This window comes from Bactrocera oleae, chromosome 3 (genome assembly GCF_042242935.1).
Source record: "Bactrocera oleae isolate idBacOlea1 chromosome 3, idBacOlea1, whole genome shotgun sequence".
Classification (NCBI taxonomy): domain Eukaryota; kingdom Metazoa; phylum Arthropoda; class Insecta; order Diptera; family Tephritidae; genus Bactrocera; species Bactrocera oleae.
The window spans coordinates 68159326-68186303 of NC_091537.1; the positions used below are offsets into that span (position 1 = coordinate 68159326).

At 42.1% G+C, this 26978-nt stretch overlaps 2 protein-coding genes across 2 annotated transcripts; one reads left to right on the top strand and one right to left on the bottom strand.

Annotated features, from left to right (window-relative positions):
* Window positions 1-3483: 3483 nt before the first annotated feature.
* LOC106617918 (mucin-2-like) lies at window positions 3484-16429 on the top strand. Its single transcript, XM_070106534.1, has 3 exons — window positions 3484-3588; window positions 3674-7788; window positions 7876-16429. Exons 1-3 carry the CDS (start codon window positions 3534-3536, stop codon window positions 16219-16221), a joined length of 12516 nt encoding a protein of 4171 aa, XP_069962635.1. The 5' UTR covers window positions 3484-3533; the 3' UTR covers window positions 16222-16429.
* Window positions 16430-18471: 2042 nt separating this feature from the next.
* On the bottom strand, window positions 18472-24859 carry bsh (brain-specific homeobox). Its single transcript, XM_036361768.2, has 4 exons — window positions 24247-24859; window positions 22005-22402; window positions 21459-21761; window positions 18472-19386 (listed from the first exon to the last, which is right to left on the bottom strand). Exons 1-4 carry the CDS (start codon window positions 24639-24641, stop codon window positions 18812-18814), a joined length of 1671 nt encoding a protein of 556 aa, XP_036217661.2. The 5' UTR covers window positions 24642-24859; the 3' UTR covers window positions 18472-18811.
* Between the last annotated feature and the right edge of the window lie 2119 nt (window positions 24860-26978).

A 26978-nucleotide genomic window follows, 5' to 3' on the forward strand; every position in this document is an offset into this window, starting at 1 on the left:
ATACTTTTATCTATTTTGGTTTAATATAATATTATATATATTGAAATCTGGTAGACGTTGCGGTTCTTCTGGTTTAGGTAATAACAGCAGGAATTTGTTTTTTCACTATTTCTCAGTGAAACCACTTACTTTAACTTTAGTTTCAATTTGGAAACAATGTCTGATTGTGAGTCGCAAAAAGTCCAGTTGGATCCATTGCTGATTAAAGTGGTTACTGTTTTTATTATTTGTCACACATGATCGTGTTATTGGTAACCAAAAACCTGCTAGATTTATTGAGCTTTATATACTAAATTTGTTTGGCATTTACTTACCATAATTTGCAAAATGGTTTAAAAGTTTTAAACCAACTAAAAGAAAATCATGTCTGAAATATTACTTTTTGTCTAGTGACTTAAAATATTGTGTAATTTTTAGTTTCAAAAGGAGTTTATTAGACTTTATCACATATAGTTTATAATATGTCTACTACAAAGGTCCAGCCATCTCAGACCCTTCGGCCTCTGCATCGAAAACTCTAGCTCTGAAAAGCAATCTTGTTAGTCGAAAACTTTCTGAAAAAAATTGGTAAGTGAGTCCACCTCCTAACTTTATGCTACATTTCAGCCCATCAGTGTATATAACTTTCTTAACATTGTTTTCGGATAGAAATATAGTTTTTCATAAGTATTTGCATATGTATATATTGGTTTTCACTAACATTTGGGACATTTTCGTTAAACCGTTACATTTGCTTTTAAATATATATTTTTAAACAGCTATTAATATATTTACTATATTTTACGCTATAATCGCCATGATTTCGAAGAAAATATTTTAAGGAAGATAAGTTCAGTTAGTATACTCTATTCAATGCACCCATAATTTTTAAACCACAAAACTCCATTGTGAAAGGTATAACATTCTGGTGGTGGGAACAACGCAGCTTGTATATCAGATCCAAGATCAACCGATTATTTGAAGAAACGAAGAACTATAAATCCCCAGATCGACCATTAGAATACTGAACCTTTATTGTTAGCAATTTCGGACCCAAATATATTTTGTAGATGAAAGTTAAAACCAACATAACTATTGATTTTAAAGAAGGCATTGTAAAGACATAAGCAAAAGCAGTTGTTAACTAGAGTTGATAGAAATATTGACATTTTTACCACACAACATTTTCTTGAAACAGTTCTGTGAAGTATTGTGTAGTGACCTTAGTCGGTTTATTTCTTATAGTTTGAGGGGGGCATGGTTGTAAACCCCTATTTATTTATTTAGCCTAAATCTAACATAGACAAGTAAGGAAGGGCTAAGTTCGGATATAACCGAACATTTTATACTCTCGCAAAGTCAAATGGTATACTCGTTTGAGATTTCTTTGTGGATTGACTGATATTTTCGGTAGAAGGTCAACTATAGGCACTGGGGTCCACATATTTAGTACTTAGGGGTTTGAACAGTTTTGGTTCGATTTAGACAATTTTTGGCCGCAAGGTGGCATACTGATAATTGCATTATTCACGCAAAGTTTTACCCCGATATAATCATTGTTACCTGATTTGCATAGTGGAAAGTGAAAGAATCAGATGGAATTGAAAATGGTGTTACATGGGAAGTAAGCGTGGTTGTAGTCCGATTTCGCCCATTTTCGCACTATGACATAGAAACATGAAAAGAACGTTACGCACCGAATTTGGTTGAAATCGGTTAAGCAGATCTCAAGATATGGGTTTTCACCTAAAAGTGGGCTGTGCCACGCCCACTGTCTAATTTTGAACGCGGTTCCTATAAAGTCATCTTATACCATCTCAGAGATAAAATTTAATGTCTCTGGCGTGTTTAGTGCTTGATTTATCGCGCTTTTAGTAGTTTTTAACAGTACCGTTATATGGGGAGTGGGCGGAGTTGCCACCCGATTTCAACTATTTTCACACCGTCAATAGAAGTGCTAAAAGCATTTGCTTCCAGTGAATTTTGTTATTATAGCATTAGCGGATTAGGAGATATGCACGTTAAACCTATTAGAGGCGGGACCACGCCCACTTTAAAAAAAAAAATTTTAACTGCAGATGCCCCTCCCTAATGTGATCCTGTGTACCAAATAACAGTCTTGTATCTTATTGCGGAGCTTAGTTATGGCAAGTTATTTGTTTTTGATTAATGGCGTTTTGTGGGCGTGGCAGTGGTCCGATTACGCCCATCTGCAATACCAACCGTCTCACAGTACCATGAAACATGTCTACCAAGTTTCATAAAGATATCTCAATTTTTACTCAAGTTAGAGCTTGCACGGACGGACAGACGGACGGACGGACAGACAGTCACCCGGATTTCAACTCGTCTCTTCATCCTGATCATTTATATATATATAACCCTATATCTAACTCGATTAGTTTTAGGTGATACAAACAACCGTTAGGTGAACAAAACTATTATACTCTGTAGCAACAAGTTGCGAGAGTATAAAAATGGTTTACCTTGGGTATCTTGATCAGCATATAGTGGGGTTTGGAAGAACTCTCCTGACTCTTCCCAAGGAACATCTTGTAGTCCCAGTCATTTTGAACTCGTTTGTTCTTTAATGGCATAGACGTTCCCATACCTGGGAACACCAAAATGGCTTTTTTGGCTGCAGATTTTGTATTTGCAGTTATTAGTGTACTGCCAATAGGGCTACCCGACTATCTATTCTGCAACCTTGTATGGTTGCTTATTTATCGCTTTGGTTGGGAAGATACTTCCCGCGTTTGTTAAAGGAAAATAGTTAAACTTGTTGATTTTCTCGGAAGACACCCGGCATGCATACGCCCTTCACCTTTTTATATGCGTTCTTTCCTTATGAAATAAGATATTTCAAGTTTAAAATCCAGGATTGCACTCATGGTCTACGTTGCACTCACACTTACGGTAAAGATGAGAATGAAATCTCCGCATTCGAGGCTTGCGTTTGATCCTGCAACAAAGAAAGCTCAAAGCTTTTTCACAAGTCACCTCAGTACGACTGATGATTTAATAAGATTAATATTGTTTCTGTAATTTTCAAATTTGATTTGCACATTGACGGATAATAATGTGGCGCTAAATTCCGCCGTCGGCACTCGTTAGATGGAAAGCCATATTTTCTCTAGCCTTAAAAAAGTTATGCTAAGGTATGAATTGAGAACAGCAGCTCTTACGCCATCAGCCATTTACGCCATTTGGTTTCGGATCTATGTTAGCGAAATTGCGTATTTCAAAATTCATCAAAAGAAATTTATGTTGGAAACGAAGCTTCTTTATGAAGCCGAAAGTTAAACAAAAACACTTTGTAGCCAAATATCGCAGCTATCAGCTATAAACTACAAGCACTGTGTGTTAAACAGTATACGCAAGTGTTTTAAGAACGTACTTTTTAAGTGTAAATAAATGAGTTAAGTAAACATTAGGTCCCAATATTGTGCGCCAATTTTTCTTACTTATTTCGAATATAAATTAGCGACATTTTAACTTGAGACAAAGTAGTTTTCGCGCCCTCAATCTGACAACAACTGTAGATATTTGGTTAAATGAAGTTCTTATCGACGGCTTTGTTTTTATTCGGCTTGGTAGCTGCAAGCAATGGTGAGTTGAGATTGCTAGGGAGTAGCAGATTTTATATTTCTTTGAAAATGTATATAAGTGTGTGCTTGTTGTATATAATATTTAGGACATCGTTCGAAACACTCCAGATCATTTGGAATTAATTTTAGCAACCGACCAAAGCATAGCGAACATGTTACACGGGTTTACATGCCAGGCAGAGAAAATGCCCCTTCATACGGATCTAAAGTTTCACTGCTGCCAAGTTTACCGAAGAAACTGCATCAACTCCCTGGGCAAATCAGTGACTTCTCCGATATAACTAGTAATCCCAAGAAGAACAGTTTCCTACCAGTAAACCAACAAAGACTGCCGTCACCATATAGCGAACCGTCTCCATGGAATTTTGATTACCCACGCAGAAAAGGCGGTTATTCACATCGAGGTCCATGGTATTGGCACGGATTTCCTCATTCATGGAATAGAGGCGGAAGTGGACAAGCAAAATATCCATTCGGCGGGAACGGGCGTTTTCCATTCGACAAACATCGTTCACCTAGAGAAAACATACCATTCGGCAAGCATCACCGATTTAATATTGATAAATGGATGCCATTTCATAAACATCGCCCGCATAACCGTCCTTGGCCTGGTAAACCAGTACCACAAACAACCACTGCTGCACCAGATGTGACTACGCAGCCCGAAGTAAACACTGATGTATCAGCGGATGCAACAGAAGCTCCGGTAGAATCAACTACTCTGACTGCAGTAGAAACTACCACACCAGAAGAGCCCGAAGTAAGCACTGAAGTAACAGCGGAAGCAACAGAAGCTCCGGTAGAATCAACTACTCTAACCGCAGTAGAAACTACTACACCAGAAGAGCCCGAAGTAAGCACTGAAGTATCAGTGGAAGCAACAGAAGCTCCGGTAGAATCAACTACTCTGACTGCAGTAGAAACTACTACACCAGAAGAGCCCGAAATAAGCACTGAAGTATTAGTGGAAGCTACAGAAGCTCCGGTAGATTCAACTACTCTAACGGCAGAAGAAACTACCACACCAGAAGAGCCCGAAGTAAGCACTGAAGTAACAGCGGAAGCAACAGAAGCTCCGGTAAAATCAACTACTCTAACCGCAGTAGAAACTACTACACCAGAAGAGCCCGAAGTAAGCACTGAAGTATCAGTGGAAGCAACAGAAGCTCCGGTAGAATCAACTACTCTGACTGCAGTGGAAACTACCACACCAGAAGAGCCCGAAGTAAGCACTGAAGTAACAGCGGAAGCAACAGAAGCTCCGGTAGAATCAACTACTTTGACTGCAGTAGAAACTACCACACCAGAAGAGCCCGAAGTAAGCACTGAAGTATCAGTGGAAGCAACAGAAGCTCCAGTAGAATCAACTACTCTAACTGCAGTTGAAACTACCACACCAGAAGAGCCCGAAGTAAGCACTGAAGTATATGTGGAAGCAACAGAAGCTCCGGTAGAATCAACTACTCTGACTGCAGTGGAAACTACCACACCAGAAGAGCCCGAAGTAAGCACTGAAGTATTAGTGGAAGCAACAGAAGCTCCAGTAGAATCAACTACTCTAACTGCAGTAGAAACTACCACACCAGAAGAGCCCGAAGTAAGCACTGAAGTATCAGTGGAAGCAACAGAAGCTCCAGTAGAATCAACTACTCTAACTGCAGTAGAAACTACCACACCAGAAGAGCCCGAAGTAAGCACTGAAGTATCAGTGGAAGCAACAGAAGCTCCGGTTGAATCAACTACTTTGACTGCAGTAGAAACTACCACACCAGAAGAGCCCGAAGTAAGCACTGAAGTATCAGTGGAAGCAACAGAAGCTCCAGTAGAATCAACTACTCTGACTGCAGTAGAAACTACCACATCAGAAGAGCCCGAAGTAAGCACTGAAGTATCAGTGGAAGCAACAGAAGCTCCGGTAGAATCAACTACTCTGACTGCAGTAGAAACTACCACACCAGAGGAGGTCGAATTAAGCACTGAAGTTTCAGCGGAAGCAACAGTAGCTCCGGTAGAATCAACTACTCTGACTGCAGTAGAAACTACCACACCAGAAGAGGCCGAATTAAGCACTGAAGTATTAGTGGAAGCAACAGAAGCTCCGGTAGAATCAACTACTCTGACTGCAGTAGAAACTACCACACCAGAAGAGGTCGAATTAAGCACTGAAGTATCAGTGGAAGCAACAGAAGCTCCGGTAGAATCAACTACTCTGACTGCAGTGGAAACTACCACACCAGAAGAGCCCGAAGTAAGCACTGAAGTATCAGTGGAAGCAACAGAAGCTCCGGTAGAATCAACTACTCTGACTGCAGTAGAAACTACCACACCAGAAGAGGTCGAATTAAGCACTGAAGTTTCAGCGGAAGCAACAGAAGCTCCGCCAGAATCAACTACTCTGACTGCAGTAGAAACTACCACACGAGAAGAGCCCGAAGTAAGCACAGAAGTAACAGCGGAAGCAACAGAAGCTCCGGTAGAATCAACTACTCTAACTGCAGTAGAAACTACTACACCAGAAGAGCCCGAAGTAAGCACTGAAGTATCAGTGGAAGCAACAGAAGCTCCGGTTGAATCAACTACTTTGACTGCAGTAGAAACTACCACACCAGAAGAGCCCGAAGTAAGCACTGAAGTATCAGTGGAAGCAACAGAAGCTCCGGTAGAATCAACTACTTTGACTGCAGTAGAAACTACCTCACCAGAAGAGCCCGAAATAAGCACTGAAGTATCAGTGGAAGCAACAGAAGCTCCGGTAGAATCAACTACTCTGACTGCAGTAGAAACTACCACACCAGAAGAGCCCGAAGTAAGCACAGAAGTAACAGCGGAAGCAACAGAAGCTCCGGTAGAATCAACTACTCTAACTGCAGTAGAAACTACTACACCAGAAGAGCCCGAATTAAGCACTGAAGTATTAGTGGAAGCAACTGAAGCTCCGGTAGAATCAACTACTCTGACTGCAGTAGAAACTACCACACCAGAAGAGCCCGATGTAAGCACTGAAGTATCAGTGGAAGCTACAGAAGCTCCGGTAGATTCTACTACTCTGACTGCAGTAGAAACTACCACACCAGAAGAGCCCGATGTAAGCACTGAAGTATCAGCGGAAGCAACAGATGCTCCGGTAGATTCTACTACTCTGACTGCAGTAGAAACTACCACACCAGAAGAGCCCGAATTAAGCACTGAAGTATTAGTGGAAGCAACAGAAGCTCCGGTAGATTCTACTACTCTGACTGCAGTGGAAACTACCACACCAGAAGAGGCCGAATTAAGCACTGAAGTATCAGCGGAAGCAACAGAAGCTCCGGTAGATTCTACTATTCTGACTGCAGTAGAAACTACCACACCAGAAGAGCCCGAAGTAAGCACTGAAGTAACAGCGGAAGCAACAGAAGCTCCGGTAAAATCAACTACTCTAACCGCAGTAGAAACTACTACACCAGAAGAGCCCGAAGTAAGCACTGAAGTATCAGTGGAAGCAACAGAAGCTCCGGTAGAATCAACTACTCTGACTGCAGTGGAAACTACCACACCAGAAGAGCCCGAAGTAAGCACTGAAGTAACAGCGGAAGCAACAGAAGCTCCGGTAGAATCAGCTACTTTGACTGCAGTAGAAACTACCACACCAGAAGAGCCCGAAGTAAGCACTGAAGTATCAGTGGAAGCAACAGAAGCTCCAGTAGAATCAACTACTCTAACTGCAGTTGAAACTACCACACCAGAAGAGCCCGAAGTAAGCACTGAAGTATATGTGGAAGCAACAGAAGCTCCGGTAGAATCAACTACTCTGACTGCAGTGGAAACTACCACACCAGAAGAGCCCGAAGTAAGCACTGAAGTATTAGTGGAAGCAACAGAAGCTCCAGTAGAATCAACTACTCTAACTGCAGTAGAAACTACCACACCAGAAGAGCCCGAAGTAAGCACTGAAGTATCAGTGGAAGCAACAGAAGCTCCAGTAGAATCAACTACTCTAACTGCAGTAGAAACTACCACACCAGAAGAGCCCGAAGTAAGCACTGAAGTATCAGTGGAAGCAACAGAAGCTCCGGTTGAATCAACTACTTTGACTGCAGTAGAAACTACCACACCAGAAGAGCCCGAAGTAAGCACTGAAGTATCAGTGGAAGCAACAGAAGCTCCAGTAGAATCAACTACTCTGACTGCAGTAGAAACTACCACATCAGAAGAGCCCGAAGTAAGCACTGAAGTATCAGTGGAAGCAACAGAAGCTCCGGTAGAATCAACTACTCTGACTGCAGTAGAAACTACCACACCAGAGGAGGTCGAATTAAGCACTGAAGTTTCAGCGGAAGCAACAGTAGCTCCGGTAGAATCAACTACTCTGACTGTAGTAGAAACTACCACACAAGAAGAGGCCGAATTAAGCACTGAAGTATTAGTGGAAGCAACAGAAGCTCCGGTAGAATCAACTACTCTGACTGCAGTAGAAACTACCACACCAGAAGAGGTCGAATTAAGCACTGAAGTATCAGTGGAAGCAACAGAAGCTCCGGTAGAATCAACTACTCTGACTGCAGTGGAAACTACCACACCAGAAGAGCCCGAAGTAAGCACTGAAGTATCAGTGGAAGCAACAGAAGCTCCGGTAGAATCAACTACTCTGACTGCAGTAGAAACTACCACACCAGAAGAGGTCGAATTAAGCACTGAAGTTTCAGCGGAAGCAACAGAAGCTCCGCCAGAATCAACTACTCTGACTGCAGTAGAAACTACCACACGAGAAGAGCCCGAAGTAAGCACAGAAGTAACAGCGGAAGCAACAGAAGCTCCGGTAGAATCAACTACTCTAACTGCAGTAGAAACTACTACACCAGAAGAGCCCGAAGTAAGCACTGAAGTATCAGTGGAAGCAACAGAAGCTCCGGTTGAATCAACTACTTTGACTGCAGTAGAAACTACCACACCAGAAGAGCCCGAAGTAAGCACTGAAGTATCAGTGGAAGCAACAGAAGCTCCGGTAGAATCAACTACTTTGACTGCAGTAGAAACTACCTCACCAGAAGAGCCCGAAATAAGCACTGAAGTATCAGTGGAAGCAACAGGAGCTCCGGTAGAATCAACTACTCTGACTGCAGTAGAAACTACCACACCAGAAGAGCCCGAAGTAAGCACAGAAGTAACAGCGGAAGCAACAGAAGCTCCGGTAGAATCAACTACTCTAACTGCAGTAGAAACTACTACACCAGAAGAGCCCGAATTAAGCACTGAAGTATTAGTGGAAGCAACTGAAGCTCCGGTAGAATCAACTACTCTGACTGCAGTAGAAACTACCACACCAGAAGAGCCCGATGTAAGCACTGAAGTATCAGTGGAAGCTACAGAAGCTCCGGTAGATTCTACTACTCTGACTGCAGTAGAAACTACCACACCAGAAGAGCCCGATGTAAGCACTGAAGTATCAGCGGAAGCAACAGATGCTCCGGTAGATTCTACTACTCTGACTGCAGTAGAAACTACCACACCAGAAGAGCCCGAATTAAGCACTGAAGTATTAGTGGAAGCAACAGAAGCTCCGGTAGATTCTACTACTCTGACTGCAGTGGAAACTACCACACCAGAAGAGGCCGAATTAAGCACTGAAGTATCAGCGGAAGCAACAGAAGCTCCGGTAGATTCTACTATTCTGACTGCAGTAGAAACTACCACACCAGAAGAGCCCGAAGTAAGCACGGAAGTATCGGTGGAAGCAACAGAAGGTCCGGTGGAATCAACTACTCTGACTGCAGTGGAAACTACCACACCAGAAGAGCCCGATGTAAGCACTGAAGTATCAGTGGAAGCAACAGAAGCTCCGGTAGATTCTACTACTCTGACTGCAGTAGAAACTACCACACCAGGAGAGCCCGATGTAAGCACTGAAGTATCAGTGGAAGCTACAGAAGCTCCGGTAGATTCTACTACTCTGACTGCAGTAGAAACTACCACACCAGAAGAGCCCGATGTAAGCACTGAAGTATCAGCGGAAGCAACAGATGCTCCGGTAGAATCTACTACTCTGACTGCAGTAGAAACTACCACACCAGGAGAGCCCGATGTAAGCACTGAAGTATCAGTGGAAGCTACAGAAGCTCCGGTAGATTCTACTACTCTGACTGCAGTAGAAACTACCACACCAAAAGAGCCCGAATTAAGCACTGAAGTTTCAGCAGAAGCAACAGAAGCTCCGGTAGAATCAACTACTCTGACTGCAGTAGAAACTACCACACCAGAAGAGGCCGAATTAAGCACTGAAGTATTAGTGGAAGCAACAGAAGCTCCGCCAGAATCAACTACTCTGACTGCAGTAGAAACTACCACACGAGAAGAGCCCGAAGTAAGCACAGAAGTAACAGCGGAAGCAACAGAAGCTCCGGTAGAATCAACTACTCTAACTGCAGTAGAAACTACTACACCAGAAGAGCCCGAAGTAAGCACTGAAGTATCAGTGGAAGCAACAGAAGCTCCGGTTGAATCAACTACTTTGACTGCAGTAGAAACTACCACACCAGAAGAGCCCGAAGTAAGCACTGAAGTATCAGTGGAAGCAACAGAAGCTCCGGTAGAATCAACTACTTTGACTGCAGTAGAAACTACCTCACCAGAAGAGCCCGAAATAAGCACTGAAGTATCAGTGGAAGCAACAGAAGCTCCGGTAGATTCTACTACTCTGACTGCAGTAGAAACTACCACACCAGGAGAGCCCGATGTAAGCACTGAAGTATCAGTGGAAGCTACAGAAGCTCCGGTAGATTCTACTACTCTGACTGCAGTAGAAACTACCACACCAGAAGAGCCCGAATTAAGCACTGAAGTATTAGTGGAAGCAACAGAAGCTCCGGTAGATTCTACTACTCTGACTGCAGTGGAAACTACCACACCAGAAGAGGCCGAATTAAGCACTGAAGTATCAGCGGAAGCAACAGAAGCTCCGGTAGAATCTACTACTCTGACTGCAGTAGAAACTACCACACCACAAGAGCCCGAAGTAAGCACGGAAGTAACGGTGGAAGCAACAGAAGGTCCGGTGGAATCTACTACCCTGACTGCAGTAGAAACTACCACACCAGAAGAACCCGAAGTGAGCACAGAAGTATTAGTGGACGCAACAGAAGCTCCAGTAGAATCAACTACTCTGACTGCAGTAGAAACTACCACACAAGAAGAGCCCGAAGTAAGCACTGAAGTATCAGTGGAAACAACAGAAGCACCGGTTGAGTCAACTACCCTGACTGCAGTAGAAACTACCACACCAGAAGAGCCCGAAGTAAGCACTGAAGTATCAGTGGAAGCAACAGAAGCTCCGGTTGAATCAACTACTTTGACTGCAGTAGAAACTACCACACCAGAAGAGCCCGAAGTAAGCACTGAAGTGTCAGTGGAAGCAACAGAAGCTCCAGTAGAATCAACTACTCTGACTGCAGTAGAAACTACCACACCAGAAGGGCCCGAAGTAAGCACTGAAGTATCAGTGGAAGCAACAGAGGCTCCAGTAGAATCAACTACCCTGACTGCAGTAGAAACTACAACACCAGAAGAACCTGAAGTTAGCACTGAAGCATTAGTGGAAGCAACAGAAGCTCCGGTAGAATCAACTACTCTAACTGCAGTAGAAACTTCCACACCAGAAGAGCTCGAACTAAGCACTGAAGTATCAGTGGAAGCAACAGAAGCTCCGGTAGAATCAACTACTCTGACTGCAGTGGAAACTACCACACCAGAAGAGCCCGAAGTAAGCACTGAAGTATCAGTGGAAGCAACAGAAGCTCCGGTTGAATCAACTACTTTGACTGCAGTAGAAACTACCACACCAGAAGAGCCCGAAGTAAGCACTGAAGTATCAGTGGAAGCAACAGAAGCTCCGGTAGAATCAACTACTTTGACTGCAGTAGAAACTACCTCACCAGAAGAGCCCGAAATAAGCACTGAAGTATCAGTGGAAGCAACAGAAGCTCCGGTAGAATCAACTACTCTGACTGCAGTAGAAACTACCACACCAGAAGAGCCCGAAGTAAGCACAGAAGTAACAGCGGAAGCAACAGAAGCTCCGGTAGAATCGACTACTCTAACTGCAGTAGAAACTACTACACCAGAAGAGCCCGAATTAAGCACTGAAGTATTAGTGGAAGCAACAGAAGCTCCAGTAGAATCAACTACTCTGATTGCAGTAGAAGCTACCACACCAGAAGAGCCCGAAGTAAGCACTGAAGTATCAGTGGAAGCAACAGAAGCTCCTGTAGAATCAACGACTCTGACTGCAGTAGAAACTACCACACCAGACGAGCCCGAAGTAAGCACTGAAGTATCAGTGGAAGCAACAGAAGCTCCGGTAGAATCAACTACTCTGACTGCAGTAGAAACTACCACACCAGACGAGCCCGAAGTAAGCACTGAAGTATTAGTGGAAGCAACAGAAGCTCCAGTAGAATCAACTACTCTGATTGCAGTAGAAACTACCACACCAGAAGAGCCCGAAGTAAGCACTGAAGTATCAGTGGAAGCAACAGAAACTCCGGTAGAATCAACTACTCTGACTGCAGTAGAAACTACCACACCAGAAGAGGCCGAATTAAGCACTGAAGTATCAGCGGAAGCAACAGAAGCTCCGGTAGAATCAACTACTCTGACTGCAGTAGAAACTACCACACCAGAGGAGGCCGAATTAAGCACTGAAGTATTAGCGGAAGCAACAGAAACTCCGATAGAATCAACTACCCTGACTGCAGGAGAAACTACCACCCCAGAAGAGCCCGAAGTAAGCACTGAAGTATCAGTGGAAGCAACAGAAGCTCCGGTTGAATCAACTACTTTGACTGCAGTAGAAACTACCACACCAGAAGAGCCCGAAATAAGCACTGAAGTATCAGTGGAAGCAACAGAAGCTCCGGTAGAATCAACTACTCTAACTGCAGTAGAAACTACTACACCAGAAGAGCCCGAATTAAGCACTGAAGTATTAGTGGAAGCAACAGAAACTCCGGTAGAATCAACTACTCTGACTGCAGTAGAAACTACCACACCAGAAGAGGCCGAATTAAGCACTGAAGTATCAGCGGAAGCAACAGAAGCTCCGGCAGAATCAACTACTCTGACTGCAGTAGAAACTACCACACCTGAAGAGGCCGAAGTAAGCACTGAAGTATCAGTGGAAGCAACAGAAGCTCCGATAGAATCAACTACCTTGACTGCAGGAGAAACTACCACACCAGAACAGCCCGAAGTTAGCACGGAAGTATCGGTGGAAGCAACAGAAACTCCGGTAGAATCAACTACTCTGACTGCAGTAGAAACTACCACACCAGAAGAGGCCGAATTAAGCACTGAAGTATCAGCGGAAGCAACAGAAGCTCCGGTAGAATCTACTACTCTGACTGCAGTAGAAACTACCACACCAGAAGTGCCCGAATTAAGCACTGAAGTATTAGTGGAAGCGACAGAAGCTCCGTTAGAATCAACTACTCTGACTGCAGTGGAACCTACCACACCAGAAGAGCCCGAAGTAAGCACTGAAGTATCAGTGGAAGCAACAGAAGCTCCGGTTGAATCAACTACTTTGACTGCAGTAGAAACTACCACACCAGAGGAGGCCGAAATAAGCACTGAAGTATCAGCGGAAGCAACAGAAGCTCCGGTTGAATCAACTACTCTGACTGCAGTAGAAACTACCACACCAGAAGTGCCCGAATTAAGCACTGAAGTATTAGTGGAAGCGACAGAAGCTCCGTTAGAATCAACTACTCTGACTGCAGTGGAACCTACCACATCAGAAGAGCCCGAAGTAAGCACTGAAGTATCAGTGGAAGCAACAGAAGCTCCGATAGAATCAACTACCCTGACTGCAGGAGAAACTACCACACCAGAAGAGCCCGAAGTAAGCACTGAAGTATTAGTGGAAGCAACAGTAGCTCCGGTAGAATCAACTACTTTGACTGCAGTAGAAACCACACCAGAAGAGCCCGAATTAAGTACTGAAGTATCAGTGGAAGCAACTGAAGCTCCAATAGATTCAACTACTCTAACGGCAGTAGAAACTACCACACCAGAAGAGCCCGAAGTAAGCACCGAAGTATCAGTGGAAGCAACAGAAGCTCCGGTAGAATCAACAACTCTGACTGCAGTGGAAACTACCACACCAGAAGAGCCCGAAGTAAGCACTGAAGTATTAGTGGAAGCAACAGAAGCTCCGGTAGAATCAACTACTCTGAGTGCAGTAGAAACTACCACACCAGAAGAGCCCGAAGTAAGCACTGAAGAATCAGTGGCAGCAACAGAAGCTCCGGTAGAATCTACTACCCTGACTGCAGTAGAAACTACTACACCAGAAGAACCCGAAGTGAGCACTGAAGTATTAGTGGAAGCAACAGAAGCTCCAGTAGAATCAACTTCTCTGATTGCAGTAGAAACTACCACACCAGAAGAGCCCGAAGTAAGCACTGAAGTATCAGCGGAAGCAACAGAAACTCCGGTAGAATCAACTACTCTGACTGCAGTAGAAACTACCACACCAGAAGAGCCCGAAATAAGCACTGAAGTATCAGCAGAAGCAACAGAAGCTCCAGAAGAATCAACTACTCTGACTGCAGTAGAAACTACCGCACCAGAAGAGCCCGAAATAAGCACTAAAGTATCTGTGGAAGCAACAGAAGCTCCGGTAGAATCAACTACTCTGACTGCAGTTGAAACTACCACACCAGAAGAGCCCGAGGTAAGCACTGAAGTGTCAGTGGAAGCAACAGAAGCTCCGGTAGAATCAACTACTCTGACTGCAGTGGAAACTACCACACCAGAAGAGCCCGAAGTAAGCACTGAAGTATCAGTGGAAGCAACAGAAGCTCCGGTAGAATCAACTACTCTGACTGCAGTAGAAACTACCACACCAGAAGAGCCCGAAATAAGCACTGAAGTATTAGTGGAAGCTACAGAAGCTCCGGTAGATTCAACTACTCTGACGGCAGTAGAAACTACCACACCAGAAGAGGCCGAAGTAAGCACTGAAGTATCAGTGGAAGCTACAGAAGCTCCGGTAGATTCAACTACTCTGACTGCAGTAGAAACTACCACACCAGAAGAGCCCGAAGTAAGCACTGAAGTATCAGCGGAAGCAACAGAAGTAAGCACTGAAGGATCAGTGGAAGCTACAGAAGCTCCAGTAGATTCAACTACTCTGACTGCAGTAGAAACTACCACACCAGAACAGCCCGAAATAAGCACTGAAGTATCAGTGGAAACAACAGAAGCTCCGGTAGAATCAACTACTCTGACTGCAGTAGAAACTACCACACCAGAAGAGCCCGAAATAAGCACTGAAGTGTCAGCAGAAGCAACAGAAGCTCCAGAAGAATCAACTACTCTGACTGCAGTAGAAACTACCACACCAGAAGAGCCCGAAATAAGTACTGAAGTATTAGTGGAAGCTACAGAAGCTCCGGTAGATTCATCTACTCTGACGGCAGTAGAAACTACCACACCAGAAGAGCCCGAAATAAGCACTGAAGTATCTGTGGAAGCAACAGAAGCTCCGGTAGAATCAACTACTCTGACTGCAGTTGAAACTACCACACCAGAAGAGCCCGAAGTAAGCACTGAAGTGTCAGTGGAAGCAACAGAAGCTCCGGTAGAATCAACTACTCTGACTGCAGTGGAAACTACCACACCAGAAGAGCCCGAAGTAAGCACTGAAGTATCAGTGGAAGCAACAGAAGCTCCGGTAGAATCAACTACTCTGACTGCAGTTGAAACTACCACACCAGAAGAGCCCGAAGTAAGCACTGAAGTAACAGCGGAAGCAACAGAAGCTCCGGTAGAATCAACTACTCTGACTGCAGTAGAAACTACCACAACAGAAGAACCCGAAGTAAGCACTGAAGTATCAGCGGAAGCAACAGAAGCTCCGGTAGAATCAACTACTCTGACTGCAATAGAAACACCAGAAGAGCCCGAAATAAGCACTGAAGTATCAGCGGAAGCAACAGAAGCTTCGGAAGAATCAACTACTCTGACTGCAGTAGGCACTACTACAGAGGGCACGACTCAGTCTGTAGTAGAAACAACTAAATCAGAAGGCCAAACTGACATACCTGATTCAGAAGAATTAAATGCGAGTACTCCTAGTTCCGAAAGTCTAAAAGTAGGCACAACACTTCCTCCACAAAACGATGAGCCCGATGTTACTATTGTAGCAACAGAGCAACCAAGTGAAAGCTCCACTCAGTCGGAACCTGAGCAACCAAGTCAAAGCTCCACTCAGCCTGAACCTGAAGGAACTACTGTAGCAACTGAGCAACCAAGTGAAAGCTCCACTCAGCCTGAACTTGAAGTAAGCACTAATGTACCAGTGGTAACTACTGAAGAAACTATTGTTAGCTCTATACCAACTGAGGAGCCACAGCCATCAAGCACTCCACAACCTGAAGAACCGGTTATAAGTACAACGGAACGTGATTTAAGTACAGAAACTAGTTCCGAAGCAGTACCTACTACAGGTAATCTTCAACGAGTGAAGACCCTTGCGTTGTTGATATATTCTTCCGCAGAAAGTGGTAACGTTATTGACAGTAGACAGACCGATAAAGCGCCTCTTGATTTGCTCTCTCAACTTATTGCCAAGCTCATATATAATCTAAATTTATAATAATATGCCACTTTTATGAAATTAAGATATTATTTATAAATATTTAGAATTGTGTATATATAATATTAAGATCAGGTGTTGGAGGCTAAATATTTTTTGCATTTCATTTAATCCATATAACCATCGACACAAACGGTTTGTGATTTATTCCACTAAATACGATAAAAATGATTTAAGAATCAATAAATTGAAATTTCTATTCCATGTACGTATTGATTTCTAAACCCTTGTCTTTCTACAAATATCATCCGTACTACAGCTTACCGTATAAAAGCCGTTTTGGTACGCCACAAATAAGAGTAGTTCTAAAATAGTTTGGGCCGTCTGTGAACAGCTGACTTTGAAATTGGAGACTTGCTCTCACAAATGGTCAACAGCAGTAGATCCGGGCCAAATGGTCTCTTACTCACCTAAACGTTGTAAGGAAGTGGCAATCCTTTAAAAATTAACGAAAGACTAAAACGAAAAGATTTTTGGCTGAACAAAGGCGGAGAAAGCTGCTGTTATGGATAGGTACTGCGATTTGGTTGGTTGCTTGAAAAGGCAGACGCAGGAGCGCCAGACCGCAGGCGACTGCACTTAGGCCATCTTTAGGCCTAGGTTAGTAACCGAATTAAACGTTACCCAGCAACTCAGCTGATTTGGTAAAAATCTAATTTTTTTCGAATCCAGCTGCCCAATGTCTCAAGTTGAAGCATTGGGAGACATAGAATATACCCCGTCACATCTGACTGAAGGCTGGCAAATATTATGTTCCAGTATATCATCATCCTGCGTGCATGCTCTGCATTCCGCCGAATCCACTCTTATTTTCTGAAGGTGAAGCTTAAGTAGAAGATTTTTGGTTTGTTCATCATCATCTTTTCGTTGCCTTCATATGCTGAGTTCCCTGAGTTTAGAGAAATCTTTATACCGAGTAAGAGAAATCTCTCTCACTAGCGATATCAGTTCTAATTATTGTACAATTTGCGCATGCGGTAAGACTAAACATTTTTTTTGAATTCAGTTGGCTGTTCTGCTAAGATTTCAGCTTCCTGGTTTTCACTTCATCCGACATTCGGATGACTTATATATTTTTGGAGGTAATCGCATTTGGAAAGTTGCGTTGGGCTCATGATGTTTCTTAACGAAAATATCGTGCCATTGTATAGGTTAGCTTAGGTCGTAGGGTTTATTCTAAGCGATAGATTTCACTTTGACAGATGTTCGTCCATTGTATTACCTATGAACTCCTAATAGTGGACCACCAAATCCTCATAGATTGACGAAGTGTTTCGAACTTACCACAAATTTATAAGGGCTGTTAATAGCAATCCCAGTCTTTTTGCTACATACGTCCCCCGAAGGTGTGTCTGCCGAAATATTTCAAGCTCAGTCTGGTAACACCGGGAAATAGAGGAGAAAATGACAAGATGATTTCACCTAAACTTCCTCCATATATCTGTAGAAAACAATGTCCAGCAAAATATTTAGTTAATCTATTGGACAGTGTTCTGTCCGAACATAATATAATATTAGTTAATCTATTGCCCAGTGTTCTGTCCGAACACCAACAATTGCGACGAGATTGACTTTGCTAGTAAATAGTTTCGAGGGCCTCTTACGCTACACTTAAGGCCAGAATTGGGGTAAGGGTACTCCCTCTAGCGAGCTCACCGGCTTTGCAGTTTCCTGCGATCCCGCTGTGATCGGGCATCCATACAAGTCTAATATGTTCGAAGCTTGAAACTATTGCTAATGAGGTAATGCACTCCTTGACATATTTTCAGCGCACACTGAGCGAGCTCAAAGTCAGTATAGCCGCTTGGCTATCGGAGTAAATGCACATCTCTCTGAAGAAAGCTGCACTTCGGAGCTATACATCTACTGCTACATTGATCGCATGGTTTCGAGCTCGGAAGGAACCGCCAGGAGTAGGTATCGCGATGCAGTGATCTAGATTGTCAGGAATGCAATCGAAGTAGTGGAGAATTTTAGTCTGTCCAACGTGTAGAATGGCATTCACTGCCATTGTTGCTGCTGTCCTTAATGCACCACAGATGCTCATGAGGGCCAATCGTTGAGCACGCTCCAGCTGCTTAGCTAGTGTGGGTTTTCCGAGCGCCCTCAATCAAACAATGACTCCATTTAACGTGATTGCCTTAACTACTGCCCATAGATCCACAACACCGCTTTTCGTGAGAGGACCCACCTCTTCACAATTGCTTTTCTACAACAGTATAAGGCTACCGATGCCTTACATTTCTATATGCCCATTTGTTTACCACATTTAGATACCCAGTGTTTAGGCACTGCCTGGTGGAAAAGCAGATGAATCGAGAATTTTGCTTATGGCTCCGCCACTTCCTCTAAGGCAAGATCGATAAAAAATGTATTAGCGATGTCTGCACCAGCGAGTTCGAATTTTAATTTCATATTGCTATTTTTATTCTAAAACTTATAGTGTTCTATCGTACATCAATTATTTACAGGAATTTGGAAAAAATATTATACTTTCCTATTTAAAATCCAGCACTGGAAGTTTAAACTCGCGTTCTTTTCTAATTTCAATTACATTCCCCCTCTCACATCCGTTACTATTTTACTGGCACTATGTCAAGTGATAGAGTTTCGCATCGCCCACAATATCCACGTCGCTCCCGTCATCATCTTCCTCCTCGTCATCATCCACATCCGAATAATCGTCCGTGGAGTAATCATGCTGCAGAAAGCCCATGGCATTCTCCAATTGACCACCCGAAATGTTGCGCAACATTTGTAAATGTTGCTGATGCGACGCAACATTGTGGCCGCCATGCAGCAGTTGGGAGTGCGTGCCATCATCCAGCGAGTCGCTGCCATTATTACAAGTATTGCTGTTAGCACGTAATTGCAAGTGTGTTGGAAGTGTCTGCGCGTGTGGGAGTATGCTTTGTTGTGGATGCGCTGCGCGTTGTTGTTGCTGTTGCTGTTCGCGGGCATAAGCCTGCGCAGCAAATGCCTTTTCAACGCCATTAATATTGTCAGCACCATTATTGCTACTATTTGAGCTGCCACTCTGTTGCATGTGATTGTTATTGTTGGTGGTGTGGCTACTGGCATTCGTTAGCGTCGCATTATTACTGCTCTTTGCACTGTGACTGCTGCTGCTGCCGCTGCCTTCCGAACGAGAAAAGTCAACGGGTTCTGCAAATGGAATTCCAAACAAAAGATAAAGTAACAATTTTTGCATTATTGTTGTAGTTGTACAGAAAGTTTTTCGTAGTAGTTCTATGCAGTTTTCGTAAATGTAATTATATGAAATATTGTCAATTTAATTGTCTCCAGCAGTGCAGCATTGATGGACAAGAAAAGTTTTGTAAAGTTTTTAAAGTACCAAGACAATTTTCTTATGCTTTTGCGGTAAATTTTTTGTTGTCTTTTCATATTGTCGAATTAAGTGACTTAATGTTTCTTTGTCCACTACGTACGAGCTGCCACACCGTTCAACCACTTTTAATTAAATTATGACATTTTTTAAAATTTTAAGAAGCTTTCAGGACTTTTAAGAAAGGAGATGGAGTCAAATCAGTACTGAACCATGTATTTATAGACAGGTACGTCTCAAAATCATAGTATATTTGGGAAAGAGAAGAAGTATCGCGTTTTAAAAAATACGCCAGAGTCAAATATGTAATTATAAGACCCCTATTTATGGGCCCATTCGTTTCATAATCGTTGTTAATATTAGGTCTAGGAAAAAAATCATTTACTTTTTCAATAGATGCCTTAAGTAATCGGTATCTTGCGTTGTATGAATGCGATCGGATTACGCTAAATGACGTTAGAAATATAAGATTTCGAACTAAAACAACTTACAATACAAAAAGAAGCTCGATGTACTGGTGCCACATGAGTTAGCACAAAAAAAATTCATTGATAGAATTTCCATCTGTGAAGCGCTGCTGAATCGCAACAAAATCGAGCCATGTTAGAAGCGGATGGTTGATGAAAAGTGGGCCACTTACGAAACGTCAAGCGAAAAAGCCATGGTCGAGTCAAAGTGAGCCATTACAATGGACAAGTCAAGATTGACGGTCAGGAAAGTTTTGATATGTATTTGGTGGAAGTGGCAGTGAATAATATACTATGAGCTGCTCTTCTACGACCCAACTCTGAATTCGCCCCTGTACTGTCAACAATTGAATTGAAGGTCGCAGTCGGCCCGATGTGGCGAATCCCTTTGGTGAAAAATTCGGGTCATAATAAGTTTGTGAAAAAAACTCTCACAGTTATATGGGGTGCGTTCGAGATGGTAATCACGACAGCGGTGTTGCAAATTTGTCAAAGTATCACGTTCTGCGTGAATTTTTAGTAACACTTGCAACAGTATCACGTTCACACTAAATTTTGTTTTGCACATCAGCAGAGTATTTGCAAATATGCAAGACAGTTGCTGTACGAATTGTAATTATTACGTAGCTCGAACGCACCCATCAGCTTCACCTTGAATTCGAAGTATTTTAGCGAATTAACGCTCTATGAATATACTGGGAAGTTCAAATGACCTCAGCCGGTACATAATCGAATAAATTCTGCTTTTGGTGGCAAAGGAACATCTTCGATTAATCTAATGAAAAAACACTCGGAAGAAGGAACTACTGAAGATTAGTTACTCACAACCAAAAGTGGAAACTAAGAAATCAGTGGTGAAACTTCCCTTTTCGAAGAACTTGAGGAACTACTGAAACTGATGAATCAAATGTGAGCTTCGTTCAATCATTCCCATGTACCTATCAGAAGCGGAAACTGCAAAAAGCGTATTGTTCATTGTAATCGGAAACCATCGCTAGAAAACCTTAACCACTTGCGAAAAAGCAAAATACAGTATATCCATTTTAAACCTGGCATATCCCCTTTTAATACTTAAACGCATTCCTTAAGGCAAAAGATTAAAATTCAGTCCAAGCACCATAAGAACTTTGTACAAGTTCTATAAAGATCTAGTCTTCTTAGGTCTTTAAAAGTACCCTTAGAAAGGAAATTTTAAATTATATTCCCCAAAAAATGTATTCAGTTTTCATTTTGACAATTTTGGCTTAACTTTATACATTATTGAAACATTTTCTACCATTGTAAGCTTCTGGCAGACTAACTCAACCACTGGAACTCCTTGTGTATTCAATGCCATTCCAAATACAAATACTAGATCATATCTACTTCCATCAAAAATCTTCAAAAAGATCATTAAAATCATATAAACCAATATTAGTACTCACCATTCGTATTGTCCCGTCGTCTCAGCTGTTTCTTATGCTTCATACGACGATTCTGAAACCATGTCTTCACCTGTGTCTCACTCAGACCTAAAGCGGTTGCCAACTCCACACGTTCCGGCGTCGAGAGATACCGTTGAGCTTCGAAACGTTTCTCCAATCCCGATAACTGTGGATCGCTGAAGACCGTACGCGCTTTACGGCGACGGCAGTGACGTAACGCATTCACACCCATACCTAAGCCTAAAGCCAGCTCGGGTACACAACCGGCGCCGCCAAAGAGGTGTCCACCACCGAAGAGGCTTGCTGGAAAAATTAAGGAATATAAATTGCAACAACAACTTATGTATTTTACTAAATAGCGATAAATATAGCACATCTTTATTAGTTTTTTGTATTTAAGTTGCCTAATTGAATTTCGTTTGGTGAAATACCCGAAAAAGTTTGGTGTCTCTAATTTGTGTAGAGATTTTTCTAAATGACACCTAATATTTATTTACATGCGGTGTTAATTATATTATCGGCATATGTGTTTGCATGCAAACTTACCCTGCGATAGAAAATAAGGGTCCACTGATTTGTAGGCACCCGACGAGGGTGACAAGTAGCCCAGCGTCATCTGCAAGAAACCATGGTCACTGTATGCCGCACTTGGGTACAATACCGAAGCTGGATGTGGATGTTGTGGCGGTGGCGGCGGTAGTGATGGAGGTGGCGGTGGCGGTGCTGTGGACACTTGTTGTGCTGCTTGCGGTAAATAGTTGCTTGTCGGTGGACTAATTTGATGTGTTGGCATCGGGGCTGTTGTGTTGTTGATGTTGCCTTGGTTTCCATGTGTTGCATTAGTTAGTATGGTTGGCGATGACAGTGAGGCGGACGAAGCGGATGATATTGAAGAGGGTGCGATCAAAGCGCCAGACAAATTTGCACGTTCGCTCGGTTTGAAGCTGGAATGAGGGAGTGAAAGAACCAAAATTTTAGCTACTGTTGTGGCAGTTTGAGTTTTCATTTTATTTACTAAAATAGTGGTTGTAGACAGTTCTTTGGCCAGGCAAGGCAAAACAAATATTTCAATATCAATTGGTTAGTCAGAACTCTTCAAAAAAAATGTACTTTTGCTTCGTTTTTTCGATCTTCAGTTTTCGATTATGATTAAATTATTTAACTATCAAAATTTTCTCCGTTTATTAGATACAGCTCTTTGGACACTGGGTAATTATTACTACTGGACCTTTGTGTCATTCTGGACATTGGCTGGCTACTTATAATTAACGAGTTACTCAGTCTTATCGTCATACGACGCATAGGTTCGACAGTTTGACTTCAGTTTTTATCCATATTTATAGATGAGAACTAAGTATTTAGTAATATTTGTGTAACTTTTTCGTTGATATCTACTGAAAAAATTTCTATCGGGATCGATTTGATGTGTAATCAATTCTCTTACATTTGATTTGTTCAGTTTCGCATCGACCTGTTCTAACAGTTTTGGTTAGCTGTTTCGAAGCTATTGCTAGATTTTTTTGGATACTATTTTCCCGGCGCTAGTAAAGTCTAATTTCGAAACTGCTTGTTGCGCCAGGCTATAAAATATAAACTCCTTCTATACTCTTTTACCTTAATATATTTTCCTTTGAAACAGAGAGGGAGACATCTAACTCTGACTCTGTATCCTCATATTTTCCTCCTCGGCTAGTTGCCTAATGAACACCGCCTTCCTTCATTGTGTATGAGCCTTACCACAGCCACCGGCAAGCAATCCATATTCTAGATTATGAACTATTTCAATAACTATAGGTTTGTGTGGTTTTTGCTCAACTACGTATATCGATTTACCAAATTTAAAGTCGAAAGTTTCATATTTTTCGTAGACCACTAGAGAATCGGACAATTACATAATATAGAAGAGAACCTAATACTTTACGCATATGCTAATTAAGGGTCTTTCTCTGTTGTTGTTGTTGTAGTGGCAGAATTCTGCCGAGTTGACGGTCCTTGACCGGATAAAATCCGGGTCCGTTCCGATTACGTAGACCCGGCTGTCGTGGGAACGGGGTCTTTCTCTGTAGTGGCACTGGCCATCATTGATCCGATCAAGCCGACTTTGGGCCGTAGAGAGAAACCGGTGCTCGGGGATGATTGAAGATTGTTGAAGAGCACCGAGGCTCCCTTAAGAACTCCATTCAACGTTGTTTTACTTCGATTCTTAATGATACGTTGAGTCATCTTTTAAAGATGGATACAAAATATAGTAATCAAAGCAAAATAGCCAAGGCGGGAAGCAGTCAATAAAATGTTTTTTTTTCTAGGGTTACATCTAGCAAATAAACCCAAATATGATATACTTATTAACGAAATCATATCTCAAAGAGATACAAAGATCAACTTCTTTGACTAAAACCTTACATTTTGATTCGAATTCCGTAAAAATCGTTTCAAAAGTGAATTCAAGCGAGAAATAAGTTAGCAAAGGTTTGAGCTCAAAGTCGAGTTCTCCAGCTCATTCTCCTGACAAACTTCTGCTTTAATTTCGAACCCGAAGAAAAGTTCCCTCAGTTGGTAATTTGAGCCATTTGTAGATATCGATAATGCAACTGGCGCATTCTTCGACGAAACTTAAGAAAACACTTCATGGAGATTACTAATTTGAGATATTTAAATTTCGGAAAAGTAACAGTTTTGATTCTCAATTTCAACACAGGTGTGTAAATCTTTGAAAACTGAACCCAAGCAGATTGAAAAAAATCCGATATATTTTGATATTCTAATGTTGCTTTTATTGAAGATTTACCGTTGTTGCGCCACAATTCGTGTATATTCTTCGTTGTCATCCAATGCATGTATGGGTGAATGTTTCTGATGGTGTTGTTGTTGTTGTTGCGACGGTTGTTGCTGTCGCAATTTCTCACTATCACAATTATTTTTGGCACACTTTCCAATTGCAGTTTTCACTTTGCTATTGTTGTTGTGGTTATTACCATTATTATTATTGTTGTTGTTGTTTAAATTGTGACACAAAATATGTTCGATAGAGAACGGTGTCTTTGCGGTAACAATTGTACTGCATTGCTGTTTATTGCCACTGCCGCCGACGCTGCTATGACTAACGGTACCTGCACTATTTGCGGCGGCTACAAGCGAATGCGGCGGCGAGGCTGTCACGCGTTCACTAACTTGTATGGACATAATCTTTTTGGTTTAATTTTTATAATTAATTTTTAATAATTAGTACTGCTTAATTAATCTTTTTTTAATATTTGAAAACGCGCGTTTGATGCAGGAAAACAGTTAAACTTCAGAAATCCTTTTTCGGCCGGATAATAATCGCGCGTTCCGCATTCGTCGACAGTTGAGCGCGTTTTGTCCGTTCAATCACCGCTCAACAACCGTAAATCACTCTAATCTACGACATTGACTGCATTGCGGTGATGCCGTTGAAGCAACAGCAGCTATCGCACCACCAGCAGCAAGCAACCTTGCAACAATAAGAGGCGTATGTATAGGAGAAACAACCCTTCCTATCCCACGTCCTGATTTATTCGCTTATGTGCTTTTACGAGTAAATTATCATGCAAATTGCTGCCTTCAAGGCACGACTCAAACTCTACATAGCTACCTTGGTCCACTAACGGTTGTAAGTAGCAACATAAGCAATTACAACAAAAAAGCTAAAACCACCCCACTTGCTGTGTGCGCTCTTTTCGAATTGAACACACCCATTCATCGCTTTCGACGCGCGCCTACGCTTCGACTGTCTCAACATATAGTCGTCCTTTATTTGGCGTCCTTGTCGCACTGTGTCATGCCATTGCACTGCTTTCGATTTTCTCGTTTAGTCACATTGCTATACCGCATTTTCCTCATTCAGTTTACAAGTAATTTTCTCAAATTAACAAGGAAATTTAGCCTTAACTGGGCTATTATTATTATTTTTTCCACATACATACATAGAGTTTTATAATCGTATAGGCGTGTGTGTGGGAACTTATGATACCTCTTCTGTATTCTGACATTACATATACATATATATGTACATACTTATATTGGAATCAAATTGAGTAATAGGGCTGTACAGCTTTTAGATTTATTAGAGACTAAAGAAATCTAGATCAAGTACACTTGGCTAGCTATTGGTCCAACTAAATTATTTCGATGTATTAAGTCCAAAGTAAGAAAGTAACTCATCCGTTTTTCGAAGTTAGTCTCCAAAACTGAAATATTTGCCTCGTAATTTCGAAATCGCGTAAATAAGCGAAACCTAATATTTACCGTATGTAGGTTAGGTTAGGTCGTACGGTTGATCCAAAATCGAAAAATCTCACTGGGATAGACGTTCGTTCTTTATATTACACATAAACCGGATCTTCATAGATCGACGGAAGATTTTGTGCTTACCACAAATTTTTAAGGCGGTTAAAATTAATCCCAGCCGTTTCGCTAGGTTCGCCAAAGGTGTATCTACTGAGAAATTTCAATCTTTGTTTGGTCTGGCAAAGACCGGGCAATAGAGGAGAAAGTGACAAGATGACGATCTCACATTTCTCCATACAGATTTGCGTCCGAAAAACCATTCAACCGCACCGCTACAATTAAAATTGTGGCGAAATTAACTTTGCTAAGCACAACAGCGTCTGCCGAGCTCACTAGAAGTCCATAGGCTCAACGTTAGAACGCAAGAGGACATTTTCAAACATAGTCGCTTTCATTCGGATGAAATTGGGGTAAGGGTGCGCGATCACAGCGAAATCGTCGGCAACTGCGTTGAGCATACAAGTCTAATAGGGAAGAGCTTAAAGCTATTGCTAATGATGTCATGCACTCCTTGACTAGTATTGGGCGGACACTCAGCGAGCTCATAGCCAGGATAGTTGGTCAGCCAGCGCAGTGAACGCAGTGGTCTGGTAGCCTGAAACTAAAGTTGATGGAGAGTTCTCGACAGAAGAGTCCACCTCCTACTCTCCCTCTAACTTCGATCCCTCCGTGAAAAAGCTTACCGCACCTGTTGTGTGAGCAAAAAAGTAACCGCCAAAAGAAGGTTCCGCGATACCATGATTACAGTACGAAAGTCTTTTTCCTCTCATTTACTAAATGGTGTAAATTTTATTTTTTAATGGATTCCTTTGATAGCAACTGTAAAATTTTATGAACTATGTATATACGGATCCTTCAATTTCAACACAAGTGTAGAAACATTTGTATTCCATCAGTAGAAAGTTTAACAATTGTTAAAACGTTGTAATAAGAAAAATTTTAAGTATATCGATTGGACTGAAAGTAGGTTTCTTTCTAACATAAATACCGGCAAAACCTTTGACACTATATTCCTCATTAGTTGAACCCCAACTGCCCGAAGTTGAATTTGTGGCATATCTTAAGTGTTGTTAGAAAATATTTGAACCAGTCTTTTCTTTAATAATGAAATTTAAATTTCGTACCGGGCATATAACCCTACAAATTCTTACTCTTACGATAATTTTATTTTCATTTCATACTTGAAAATGAATTTCAAACCTTACTCATTGT